Source organism: Camelus dromedarius, chromosome 1 (genome assembly GCF_036321535.1).
Source record: "Camelus dromedarius isolate mCamDro1 chromosome 1, mCamDro1.pat, whole genome shotgun sequence".
Lineage (NCBI taxonomy): Eukaryota > Metazoa > Chordata > Mammalia > Artiodactyla > Camelidae > Camelus > Camelus dromedarius.
The window spans coordinates 95,215,187-95,229,854 of NC_087436.1; the positions used below are offsets into that span (position 1 = coordinate 95,215,187).

General features: G+C 38.2%; 1 protein-coding gene across 1 annotated transcript; it reads left to right on the forward strand.

Moving 5' to 3' along the window:
* The first annotated feature begins 1,983 nt into the window (after nucleotides 1–1,983).
* On the forward strand, nucleotides 1,984–7,033 carry TLR6 (toll like receptor 6). Its single transcript, XM_010980396.3, has 2 exons — nucleotides 1,984–2,057; nucleotides 4,096–7,033. Exons 1-2 carry the CDS (start codon nucleotides 2,022–2,024, stop codon nucleotides 6,553–6,555), a joined length of 2,496 nt encoding a protein of 831 aa, XP_010978698.3. The 5' UTR covers nucleotides 1,984–2,021; the 3' UTR covers nucleotides 6,556–7,033.
* The last annotated feature ends 7,635 nt before the right edge of the window (nucleotides 7,034–14,668 follow it).

Consider the following 14,668-nt stretch of genomic DNA (forward strand, 5'->3'; position numbering starts at 1 on the left):
GATGAGATTAGTCCATGGAGAAGGAGAGAAATGAATTCTTTAGACCTTCTCCCATGATGGGTCGCTGGTGGCAGCCTATGACTGAGCATAGTGCCAAATTGAATACTGGTGTAGGCTCTTGAGAACATCTTGTAGTTTCTGGGAGTAGCTCCCTTTGTACAATTTTAGACGATCAAACTGATAAGTATAACATTTTGAGGGTATAAAAGGACTGTTCTTTGAAAAACAATAAAGGATTCTCTGAGTCTAATGAAAAGAGACTATAGGCATGTAGTTAACTTTTAAAACTGAAAGTCTTTGTCAGAATGGCCATATCATTAAAAAGTCCACAAACAATAAATGCTGGAGGGGGTGGGGAGAAAAAGGAACCCTCCTACACTGCTGGTGGGAATGCAGTTTGGTGCAGCCATTATGGGAAATAGTATGGGGATTCCTTAAAAAACTGAAAATAGACTTACCATATGATCCAGCAATCCCACTCCTGGGCATATAGCTGGAGGAAACTCTAATTTAAAAAGACACTTGCACCCCAATTTTCATAGCAGCACTATTTATAATAGCCAAAACATGAAAGCAACCTAAATGTCCATTAACAGATGACTGGATAAAGAAGATGTGGTCTATTTATACAATGGAATACTACTCAGCCATAAAAAGAATAAAATAATGTCATTTGCAGCAACATGGGTGGACCTCGAAATCATCATTCTAAGTGAAGCTAGCCAGACAGAGAAAGAAAAATATCATATGAGATCACTCGTATGTGGAATCTAAAAAAAAATACAAATGAACTTACTTACAAAACACAAACAGATTCACAGACATGTAAATAAACTTAGGAGTACCAGAGGGGGAAGGGGTAGGGAGGGATAAATTGGAAGTTTGGGATTTGTAGATACTAACTACTATAAAATAGATATTATGAAAGATAAACAACAAGGTCCTACTGTAGTGCACAGGGAACTATATTCCATACCTTGTAATGCCTGTAATGAAAAAGAATGTGAAAAGAAATACATACATATATATACACACACACACACATATATATATATATTAAAAACTGAATCACTACACTGCACACCAGAAATTAACACATTGTAAATCGACTTTACTTCAATTAAAAAAAGTCTTTGTCTAGAAAGTCAATGCCTGTGCTTCCTCAGGGACATTTCTATTGATTTCTCTTCTTCTCCTTTAAAAAAAAATTAATGGACTTTATTTTTAGAGCAGTTTTATGTTTACAGAAAAATTGAGGAAATGGACCAGACAGTTCCCAAATACCCCCTCTCCACTGCACACAGTTTTCCGTATTATAACATTTCGCATTAATGTGGTGCAGTTGTTATAATTGGTGAGCCAATATTGATATATTATTATTAACTAAGGTCTATCATTTACATAGGATTCAGTCTTTGTGTTGTACAGTTCTATGGGTTTTGACAAATGCATAAGGTCTTATATCCGCCATTACAATATCATATGAAATAGTTTCACTGCCCTAAAAATCCTCTGTACTCTGTCTATTCATCCCTCTCTCCCCCAGCCCCCTGCAACCACTGATCTTTTTATTGTCTCTTTAGTTTTGCCTTTTCCAGAATGTTACAGAGTTGCAATCATATGGTTGGTAGCCTTTTCAGATTGGCTTATTTTACTTAGCAATCTGCATTTTGGTTCCTCTATGACTTTTTGTGGCTTGATAGCTCACTTCTTATTGCTGAATAATATTCCATTGTATGGATATACCACAGTTTATCTTTTTACCTATTGAAGAATATCTTGTTGCTTTCAGTTTTTGGCAGTAATAAATAAAACTTCTATAAACATCCATGTGCAGGTTTTTGTGTGAACATAGATTTTTAATTCATTTGGATAAACAATTAGGAGTGTGATTGTTGGATCATATGATAAGACTATGTTTGGCTTTGTAAGAAACTGTCAGACTATCTTCTAAAGTATCTGTACCATTTTAAATTTCAGCAATAAGAGTCCCTGTTGTTCCATACCCTCAGCAACATTTGATGTGGTTTCATGATTGGCCAGGATTGTTTGGACAGGTATGTAGTGGTTTTTCATTGTTGCTTTAATTTGCAATTCTCTGATGACATATGGTATCAAGTTATCTTTTCATGCCCTCATTTACCATTTGTATATCTTCTTTGGCAAGACATCTGTTCAGATCTTTTGCCCATTTAAAAATTGTGTTGTTTATTTTCTTATTGAGTTCGAGTTCTTCATTTTTTTTACTGACATATAGTTGATTTACAATGTTGTGTTGGTTTCTGGTGATTCAGTTTAATACATATATATACATACATACATATACACACACACATACACATTTTCATTACAGGTTTTTATAAGCTATTGAATATACTTCCCTGTGATATACAGTAGGACCTTGTTTATCTATTCTGTATATAGTAGTTTGTATCTGAGTTCTTTCTATATTTTGGATACAAATTCTTCATCAGACATGTGTTCTGCAAATATTTTCTCCCAGTCTGTGGCTTGTCTTTTCATTTTTCTAAGTGTATCTTTTGCAAAGCAGAAAATTTTAATTTTAATGAAGTCCAGCGTAACAATTTTTTCTTCCATGGATTGTGCTTTTGATGTTGTGTCAAAAAAGTCATTGCCAAATTCACGGTCACCTAGATTTTCTCCTGTACCAGCCTCTAGAAGTTTCATAGTTTTGTATTTTACATTTAGATCTGTGATCCATTTTGAGTTAGACCTTCAGTTTTATTGCATGTGGAACGTCTAGTTGTTCCAGCACCATTTGTTAAAAGGACTATCCTTTCTTCACCAAATTGACTTTGCTCCTTTGTCAAAGGTCAGTTGACTATATTTATGTGGGTCGATTTTTGAGCTATCTATCTGTCCATTCTTACACCAACACCACACTGTCTTAATTACTGTAGCTTTATGTAAGACTTGAAGTTGGGTGTTGTCAGTTCTCTTTGTTCTTTTTATTCTTTTTCTCTATGAATAGAAAATACTTTCTTATTTCTTTGCATGCCTCATAGTTCTTTTGAGTAAAGCAGACATTTTGAATATGATAATGGGGTGACTCTGGAAACATCAGAGTGTGGTAACTCAGATACGCTTCTCTCCCAGCGTTTGTTGTTGCTGCTTGCTATGGGTTATGGCTGTTTGTTTGTTTAGTGATGTTTTGAAACTATATTTATAAAGACTGTATTCCTTCTTATGTGTGACCATTGAATTCTGTTCCATTGGCTTAGTTGTCAGCTAGTGATTCAGCAGAGATTTTCTTTTTTTAACATTTTTTATTGAGTTATAGTCATTTTACAATGTTGTGTCCATTTCCAGTGTAGAGCACAATTTTTCAGTTATACATAAACATACATATATTCATTGTCGCATTTTTTTTTGGCAGAGATTTTCTTAAACATCTGGAGAAGAAAATAAAATGAAAGAAAAAACAAAATTTCTGATCTTTACAGACTGACTCTGTGCTTCTCCAGACTGTTTACAACTCTGCCTTAGCCTCTCCTTTCTGCTTGCACAGAGCCTAAAAATCAACTAGAGGCAAAAGCCTGGGATTTGCTCAGGTCTTCTGTGAGCATGCCTCCAGCCCTGGGCATGTGCGTGACCTTCTAGGTTGTCTGGTATACAGAGCTTTCCAAAGCCCTTCTCCCATTTTCCTCCTTTCCCAGCCTCTTCCTTCTCTGGCTTTTTGGTTGTCTGTTGCCTGCCCCATTTGTGATCTTTTGTTCCAAGTAGCTGTGACTGGTATATATGCCTTTAAAGGTTTTTCAAACACTGCCCAGGAGGCTGGTCCAGCCCTGAGGAAGTTCTGAGTTGGGTGAAACAAAGGCAAGGTCCTGAGTGGATCCCTCAGAGAGCCACCAGCCAGGTTAGAACACACAACCACAGTTCTTTGATAACAAGATCTCTATTGCCTTTTCTGGCACAAGCAACTGGTATAACTGGAAAAAAGAACACATTAAATGATGGGGACAGAAATGATTCGGGTAGTGAATGATGAACTCAGTGAGACTTTGTGTTTAGTAAGTCGAGGTTTGAGAGCAATCATCCAATCTTTACACATCTTAACATGTATTATGTTTCTAGAATTTGGATGCATATCAAGATGTTCTGAAGTACAGCAGCAACCCTTTGAGGGATGGCCACTTCAACACCATGACCAAAGACAAAGACTCTACTGTCAGAAGCTTTCATTTTGTTTACATCATGACTTTAATATTTGTAACCATAATCCAGTTCTCTGATGAAAGCGAATTTGTGGTAGACATGTCAAAACTAGGCCTTACTCATGTTCCAAAAGACCTGCCACCAGAAACCAAAGTCTTAGATTTGTCTCAAAACAACATATCAGAGCTTCACCTCTCTGACGTCAGCTTTCTCTCAGGGCTGAAAGTTTTGAGGCTTTCTCGTAATAGAATTCAGTGCCTTGATGTTAGTATTTTCAAGTTCAACCAGGATTTGGAATATTTGGATTTATCTCACAATCGCTTGCAGAAGGTGTCCTGCCATCCCATCATGAGTCTCAAGCATTTAGACCTCTCATTCAATGACTTTGATGCCCTGCCCATCTGCAAGGAATTTGGCAACTTGACTCAACTGAATTTCTTGGGATTAAGTGCTACAAAGTTCCAACAATTAGATCTACTGCCAATTGCTCACTTGCATCTAAGTTGCATCCTTCTGGATTTGGAAGGTTATTATGTGAAAGAAAATGAGAAAGAAAGTCTTCAAATTCTGAATACAGAGGAACTTCACCTTGTTTTTCACCCAAATAACTTCTTCTCTGTCCAAGTGAACATATCAGTTAATAGTTTAAGGTGCTTACAACTGACTAATATTAAATTGAATGATGACAACTGTCAAGTTTTACTTAAATTTTTGACAGAACTCACTAGAGGGCCAAACTTACTGAACTTTACCCTCAACCACATAGAAACAACTTGGAAATGTTTGATTAGAGCTTTTCAATTCCTTTGGCCCAAACCAATAGAATATCTCAATATTTACAATTTGACAATAGTTGAAAGCATTGATGAAGAAGACTTTACTTATCAAAAAACAACATTGAAAGCATTGAAAATGGAACATGTTATAAACAGAGTTTTTCTTTTTTCACAGACAGCATTATACACAGTGTTTTCTGAGATGAACATTATGATGTTAACCATATCAGACACATTTTTTGTACATATGCTTTGTCCGCAAGTACCAAGCACATTTAAGTTTTTAAACTTTACTCAGAATGTTTTCACAGATAGTGTTTTTCAAAATTGCAACACTTTAGCTAGATTGGAGACACTTATCTTACAAAAGAATAAATTAAAAGACCTTTTCAAAGTAGGTCTCATGACTAAGGATATGCTATCTTTGGAAATACTGGATGTTAGCTGGAATTCTTTGGAATATGATAGACATGATGGAAACTGCATTTGGGTTGGGAGTATAGTGGTGTTAGATTTGTCTTCAAATATACTTTCTGACTCTGTTTTCAGATGTTTACCTCCCAGGGTCAAGGTTCTTGATCTTCACAATAACAGAATAAGGAGCATCCCTAAAGATGTCACCAGTCTAGAAGCTTTGCAAGAGCTCAATGTTGCTTTCAATTTTTTAGTCCACCTTCCTGGATGTGGTACCTTTAGCAGCCTTTCTGTACTGATCATTGATTATAATTCAGTTTCCAACCCATCAGCTGATTTCTTCCAGAGCTGCCAGAAGATTAGGTCCCTAAAAGCAGGGAACAATCCATTCCAATGTACATGTGAGCTAAGAGACTTTATCCAGGGTATAGGCCAAGTACCAAGTGAAGTGGTAGAGGACTGGCCTGATTCTTATAAGTGTGACTATCCAGAAAGCTATAAGGGAACCCCACTAAAGGACTTCCACGTATCTCAATTATCCTGCAACACAGCTCTGCTGATTGTCACCATTGGGGTCACTGGGCTGCTGGTGGCTGTTACCGTGACCGTCCTCTGTATCTACTTGGATCTTCCCTGGTATCTCAGGATGCTGTGTCAGTGGACCCAGACCCGGCACAGGGCTAGGAATGTACCCTTAGCAGAACTCCAAAGAACTCTCCAGTTCCATGCTTTTATTTCATACAGTGAACATGATTCTGCCTGGGTGAAGAATGAACTGGTACCTTGCCTAGAAAAAGAAGATATAAAGATTTGTCTTCATGAGAGGAATTTTGTTCCCGGCAAGAGCATCGTGGAAAATATCATAAACTGTATTGAGAAAAGTTACAAGTCCATCTTTGTTTTGTCTCCCAACTTTGTTCAGAGTGAGTGGTGCCATTATGAACTCTACTTCGCCCACCACAACCTCTTCCATGAAGGATCCAATAACTTAATCCTGATCTTGCTAGAACCCATTCCACAGAACAGCATTCCTGGCAAGTATCACAAGCTGAGGGCTCTCATGGCACAGCGGACTTACTTAGAATGGCCCAAGGAGAAGAGCAAACATGGACTTTTTTGGGCTAATATTAGAGCTGCTTTTAATATGAAATTAACACTGATCACCAAAAATGATGATGTACCAACTTAATGAAAAAAAAAACCAGAAAATTCAACTTAAGAAACTCTCATTAACTTGGATTCTGATGAACATGGTGGTTTTAAGTTATTTTCAGATGATGACTCCGTTATCTCCATGCATTCATGGAAGACCTAAAAATTAAACCAGGCTGAGGGCTGAGGTGGTGCTCAGACTTGCCAGTTACAGGGAGCTCAGTCTCTTCTGGTTGAACCATTCCATTTCAAATTGAAGCAGTCTCTTCTGAGTAAATGCTCAGTCATTCAAGGACCTTCCTTTTCTCTTCTCCTTTCCCAAATGGATTTTGTGTGAGCAGGAGTTTATGGGACCTCATGGCAGCAAGGAAAGGGTCTACCTCAGAACTGTATGCAATGGTGCTTGGGCTGTTCTGTGGATCCTCACTTGCCTCTGGATGGGTTCTGTCATCCTACTCAATTTTGGGACTTGGGAAAAAATTAGAGCAGTTATAGAAAATAAAGACTTTTTTTCACATCTGAGTAATCGTTTATGACATGTTTGACCTTGCTACACAAATATGCAATTAACCAGTGGGGACGCATGGCATAATAGTTTATGTATATAATGGGAAAGATAGCCTTAGTCATAGGCTGTTGAGGCCAAAGACATGATTTACCTGCTTGCCGAGGAAACTCAGAGCCAAATTTATTTGTAACTGGTTATGGAATAGGAGTTTTCTGGTTGTGTTAGACTTTTGGCGACGCCTCAAAGCTGCCAAAAGGTAGTAAATACCACCACATTTTAAACTGAGATACTAGGCACAGCCAGGCTGGACTTACTAAAAAATAGCAGAAAGAGGCCAGTATCTCTCAGCTCATATTACCCATCTCCAGAAGGCTGGATTCAAAAGGGTGACTAGAGAGTCTTTAAGGGGAGGTTCTAGACCTATGGGGAGAATGCTTTGGATTTCCTTCAAGCCTAAGAAGAGGGACTCTAGGCTTAGAAGAGTAGCCTGTCATCCCACTCCCAGCCTGGAAGCTTGCAGAGTAACGGGAACGCTCAGGTCCAGTGCAGCAGACAGTGTTTGGTGTGAGAGCTCTCAGAAGAGCTGGATGAATGTCCCCTAGAGTTTTGAGAGTGAGGTGGGTATTGTGAACATAGAGATCAGTAAATAATGCTTTGCAAATACAGGTGCTTGGTAAATATTTGTTGAATGAATGGACAAAGTGCTTCCCATCTGGGGAATTCAGAAGGTGAGAGGTTGGCTTGGATGGCCCAAAGTGACAGGGCCCCCTGCTTAAAACCTTCTAATGACCTCCCCTTGCAGTTAGTTAGAAGAAAAGTCGAGCCCCTATCATGACCTGCTGTCACGGTGAGGGTGAGAATGGGAGTCAAGGAGACGGGGTGGGGTTGCCTGTCGCATGACGGTTATCGAGAAGAGTGGTGTATCGGTCCGACAGTGCTGCCAGAACAAAGCACCACAGGCTGGGCGGCTTGGACAACAGGAATGTATTCCTCACAGTTCTGACATTCTGGAAGTCTGAAAAAGGGAGAGATTGGCAAAAAGAAGGGGTTGGATGAGTATGAGAGCAGGGGAAAGACAGTGACTCCACGACTGGACTCAGGGATATAGGAGAGAATGAATGCTAACAAGAGTAAGAATGCAAAACACAATACTGGGAAAGGAGGAGGTCAATTTCTGTCTTGGTTTCTGGAGATTGGTTTGATTAGAAAGGAATGAGAATACATTTCAGGCAGTGAAAGGGACCTGAAGGGATTTTTAAAGCCAAAGGACCTTTCTGGGGGTTTTTAATTACAGTTTATAAGGAATTTCAACAGAGTCAAGTCTAAATATGAACTGGATTCTAAAATTCTCCCCTTCTCCCACCCCTTAGTGATATTGTGAGCAGATTTCAGATCTCTTTGGTCCTTTTGAGGTATTAGTAATGGAATCTAGCTTAAAATCTTCAATCTCCAATTCCATCTAAAGCTCTTCTCTGTTCCCCACGTATAAGCTAGGCTTACAGCTCAGTCTTCGCGTGTGTACAGTGAGGAGGGCGTGGTCTACCTGAGATGCATGCTTCCTGGTCCGCCCTCTCCCAGGTCTAGCTTTCTGATGTGGAGACCAGGAATGAGGGGCAGAAAGGCAGATGTTTGATTCTGTGACTGTGTCTATTAAGGTACGGGCTGAACTGCAGGACAGGGAGACCCCAAACGTAGAGCTCAAATAACATAGAAATTTATTCTTTCTTAAATAATTGGTCAAATATAGTTAGGAAGTCCAGGATAGGTAGCTGACTCTACTCCACAAAGCCATTCAAGGGCTCAGGCTGGCCAGTTAGCTCTGTTCCACATACTCTTGTCTTCTCTGGCCTCCATTCTCCTTTATATGGAATCACAAGAATGAATGAAGTCCTCCTGTGCCTCTTCTGAGTCTGAGGACCAAGGCAAGCTGAGGTGGAGGCACACCGCCATTCCCAGGGATGTGCCACCACAGTCTCTGATTGCTTGTTGGCAAGGTTTACTCCAACAGAAATCTCCAGGAAAGTAGATACCAGTCCCTCTGTTTCCTTACACACCTGAACTCCCCAGGGCATGGGTAATGTTCTCTAAGGCTGCTCAGAAAGGGAATGTCCTTGGCGGGAAGTTCAGGGGTGTCCTGCACATTTGTGCATCAAAGCAACCATCCACCTGAAGAGAGAGAGAACTAGTCTTCCTGTCTAGTCTCCATGAGTGATTCTACCAGCAAACCCATTGCACTTGGCTTGGGAAGGAGAGGATGCCACCTCTCCCACTGGAGAAGAGTGTGCAGCTTTATATCATAAACACCAATATCTCAGTGCTGCTGGTGCTCTCTGCCCTCCCCTGAATTCTTGTGTATCTGGGAAATGTGAGGATGGGGTGATGGTGAGGAGGCACTATTTGGTTCAACTGCTTTTTAGAATGCCCTGATGGGACGGCTTAGCCCCATCTGTTGGCAGCTCTCTTTAGAATGTGGAGTAAGTAACACTAGGCTTTGGTTTTGGACCCAAGTCATAGGAAAAGTTCCAGTCAGCACCCTATTCCATAATCCATAGAATCAACAGATGGAAAGGGAAACTAAAATTGTTGGTGGGCTCTGGAATTATATGGCAGATTAACAGCCTAAAAATCTGTCCTATATTTGGATTAAACAATCGTAAAAATAGACATAGCATTCATAGTAATAGAAGAAAAGGCGGAGAATAATGGTATGGATATACATCCATTGGTTCAGAAAGTCTACTTCATGGAATATATCCTAAGGAAATAATTGCTCATATACATCCTAAGGAAATGTATGAACAAGCTGCTTACTGCAGAGTTGTTTATAATAATAATACAATGTTTGGAAACAACTTCAACACCCAACAATAGCCAATTGGTTGAATACATTGTTAATTAAAATATTTTAAAAATACATTATAAGTAAAATGGAACATTATTCAGCCAGTAATAACAAAGTTGTAGGTGGATATTTACTGATATGAAAAGATATTTATGATGTAGTATAGACGAATAAAAACAGATTACAAAACAGAATACATGGTCCAATGTCATCTGAGGGGTGTGTGTGTAAATTGTGCAAACTTTCTTAACAGCAATTTGGTAGCAGGAGTCAAGAGCCTAAAGCATGTTCACGTACATAGGAAAAAGTCTGCATAGTTGCTATGAAAATGATATTGGTGTGTCTCTATAGGATGAGACTATAATTGATTTGAAATTTTTGTTTTTATTTATTTATATTTCCTGATTTTTTCTTCAGTAAACATTACTTGGATAATAAAAATTAAAATGACTAAAAAATTATCTTTGAGAAGAACACATACACACATATTTATTTGACCTTGTTATGAAGAAGATCTTTCTAAACCTAAACACAAAATGTGGCAGTGGTCTGCTGGAGCTAGTTTGTATAGGCTTATGGAAACCACTAGTTAAACATTCAGGAATTTTGCAAGCAGGTCAGTTGGTAGCTAGAAATGAATTACAGTGGAAATACTTATGCTGCAGATATTGTCTGGTGCTACAAATGAGGGTTTTTGGTTTTTTTGTAACTTGGTTTACCAGCACACAACTAAATGACAGGAATAGCAAAGAGAAAAGCAACTTACTTGTTTATATAAAAAGTACAAGAAGATCATGAAATAAAGACGTAAGCAATGAGCAAAGAAGTTTCCAAAAAGTCTGCCAGAGGGTTAGTATCAGTAACATAAAAAAGAACGTATAATTAAATAGTAAAAACATAATACTGATATAGAAATAGGCAAATGACATGAACAAGTAATTCACAAAAGTGATAGAAATTGTCAACAAACATGAAAAATCATCCAAGGCATTTATTCATTCCTTTCAGGAATTATTCTAAGGTGACAGTGAAAAAACACTCGGACCAAGATTGTGTACAAAGGTGCTTGTTGATGTTTTGTAAAACTGAAAGAGGGACCCTCCCTTCAGGTCAGTAGCTGGAGATGAGTCTGGCCTTTGCCTAAGATTTACTCAGGTGGCAATTTAAAAAATTTGCTGGAAAGTTTTAAGTAGTTAGGGAGAATTAATTAAAAGCTAAATGTCTAAGTGATGCCATTTTTCAGTCCCAGCCAACTTCATAGGGCACAGTTTGAGGTCTGGGGTCAGTTGGAGAGAGGAATTGTGCTTTTCGCTGGGAGAGTAGGGAGGGAGGGAAGGAATGGAACACAACCATGAGTACAGCTGACCCTTGAACAATACGAATTTGAACTGCACTGGTCCACTTACACAGATTTTTTCAATACATAGCACTACACAGTTCTCGGCTGAATCCATGGTTGGGGAACCACAGATTGTAGGGCCCACTGTAAAGTTATATATGGGTTAGGTGCCCCTAACACCTGCTTTGTTCAATGGTTAACTGTACTAACCCTGCTGTGAGAGGCACCTCCAAACCAGGGCACTGTGGTCAGAGCATTTGCTTTCTTCCCTGTTGACTAAGAAACCATACTCTCTACCTCTTCCTGATGAAAAACACTCAACACACTAGGAATAGATGGGAACTTCCACAGCCTGATAAAAAAGCATAGATGAAAAACTCACAGCTAACATCATACTTAATGGTGAAATACTCAAAGTTGTCTCCCAAATTCGGAACCAGACAAGGATGTTTGCTCTCACCACTCCTGTTCCACGTTGTACTGGGAGTGCTAGCGACGGCAATCAGGCAAGAACGTGTTACAAAATCATCCATATCAGAAAAGAAGAAGATGACATTTTGCAGATAACATGATCTTGTTTGTAGAAAACACTAAAAAACTATTAGGCAATCTACAGATTTAGTGTGATCCCTATCAAGTTACCCAGGACATTTTTCACAGAACTAGAACAAATAATCCTAAAATTTATATGGAATCACTAAAGACTCAGAATTGCCAAAGCAATCCTGAAGAAAAAGAATGAAGCTGGAGGAATAACCCTCCCAGACATCAGTCAATTCTACAGAGCCACAGTAATCGAAACAGCATAATATTGGTACAAAAAACAGACATATGGATCAATGGAACAGAATAGAGAGCCCAGAAATAAACACAGAGACTTTTGGGCAATTAATCTTTGACAGAGGAGGCAAGAATATACAATGGAGTAAAGACAGTCTCTTCAGCAAGTGGTGTTGGGAAAACTGGACAGCTGCATGTAAATCAATGAAGTTAGAATACTCCTCGGGGAGGATATAGCTCAAGTAGTAGAGCATATGCCTTGCATGCATAAGATCATGAGTTCAATCCCCAGTACCTCCTCTAAAAATAAGTAAATAAATGAACCTAATTACCTACCCCCCAAAAATAAACTTAAGGGGAAGGTATAGCTCAAGTGGTAGAGTGCATGCTTAGCATGCATGAGGTCCTGTGTTCAGTCCTCAGTACCTCCTCTAAAAATAAATAAACTGAATTACCTCACCCACCCTGCCAAAATAAAATAATTAAATAATGCAATAATAAATAAAGTATTTTTTTTACTTAAAAAAAAAAAAAAAAGAATATTCCCTCACACCATACACAAAAATAAACTCAAAATGGCTTAAAGACTTAAACATAAGACTATAAACCTCTTAGGACAAAACATAGGCAAAACGTTCTCTGATAAAAATCTTAGCAATGTTCTCCTAGGACAGTCTACCCAGGCAATAGAAATAAAGGCAAAAGTAAACAGATGGGACCTAAGCAAACTTATAAGCTTTTGCACAGCAAAGGAAACCATAAGCATAACAAAAAGAAAACCTACGGAATGGAAGAAAATATTTGCAAAAGATGAGACTGAGCTTAATTTTCAGAAGATATAAACAGCTCATATAGCTTGTTAAAAAAAAAAACAAACCCAAACAAAGAAACAAACCAAACAATCCAATACAAAAATGGGCAGAAGACCTAAACAAGCAATTCTCCAATGAAGATGTACAAATGGCCAATAAGCACATGAAAAAATGCTCACTATCACTAATTATCAGAGAAATGCAAATCAAAATTACAATGAGGTATCACCTCACAGCAGTCAGAATGGCCATCATTCAAAAGTCCACAAATGATAAATGCTGGAGAGAGTGTGGAGAAAAGGGAATCCTCCTACACTCTGTGGGAACATAGTTTTGTGTAGCAGTTATGGAAAACAGTATGGAGATTCCTCAAAAAACTAAAAATAGCCTTACCACTTGATCCAGCAATTCCACTCCTGGGCATATATCCAGGGGGAACTTTAATTCAAAAAGATACATGCACCCCAATGTTCATAGTAGCACTATTTACAATAACCAAGACATGGAGACAGCCTAAATGTCCATCGACAGATGACTGGATAAAGAAGCTGTATTCAATGGAATAATACTCAGCTATAAGAAATAATAAAATAATGCCATTTGCAGGAACATGGATGGACCTGGAGATTGTCATTCTAAGTAAGCCAGAAAGACAAAGAAAAATATCATATGATATCATTTATATGTGGAATCTAAAAAAAAGACAAACTTATTTATGAAACTGAAACAGACTCACAGACATAGAAAACTAACTTATGATTACTGGGGGGTGAAGGGGGTGGAAAGGGATAAATTAGGAGTTTGGGATTTGCAGATACTAATTACTATATATAAAATAAATAAACAACAAGTTTATACTGTATAGCACATGGAACTATATTCAATTTCTTGTAGTAACCTATAATGAAAAAGAATATAAAAATGAATATATGTATATATATATGTATGACAGAACTATTATGCTGTACACCAGAAACTGACACAACATTGTAAGCTGACTATACTTTAATTTAAAAAAACTATTAGAACTAATAAGTTCAACAAGATTGCAAAAAAGATAAACAAATGACTAATATACACATGAAAAGATGCTCAATATCATTAGGTATCAAAGAAATGCAAATTAAAACAAAACCATAATGGCATATCGCTTTATTCCCAATAAGAAGGCTAGAATGAAAGTCAGATGATAAGAAGTGTTAGCAAGGATGTGGAGAAATTGGAGCCCTTATGCACTGCTGAGGGAAATGTAAAATGGTGCAGCTAGCCTGGAATGCCTCAAAAGGCTACACATAGTTTCCAGATGATGCAGCAATTCCACACCTAAGTGTACACCCAAGAGAAAATATGTCTACCAAAAACTTGTACATGAATGTTCATATATTCATGACAGCCATAAGTGTAAACAACCCAAGTGTCCATCAACTGATGAATGGATAAATAAAATGTGGTATAACCATACAATGGAAAGTTATGTAGAAAAAAAAAATGAAATCCTGACACATGCTATAACATGGATGAACCTTGAAAACACTAGGCTAAGTAAAAAAAAAAAAAAAAACACAAGGAACCACATAGTACATGATTCTATTTATATGAAATGTCCAAAATAGGCAAATCTATAAGAAATTAGTGCAATCTATAGTGGCTGTCTAGGGCTGGGGCATATGGGGCATTGAAGGGTGACAGCTAAGGGGTATGGTTCTTCTTTTTAGGGTGATGAAAATGTTCTAAATTGTGGTAATGGTTGCACAATTCTATGAATATACCTAGTCATTGAATTGTACACTTTAAGTGGGTGAAATATTCTATGGTAGTGTCAGCGGTGGGAGGCTGATGTGGGGTTCTAGGAGGTAAGCGGCCCAAACG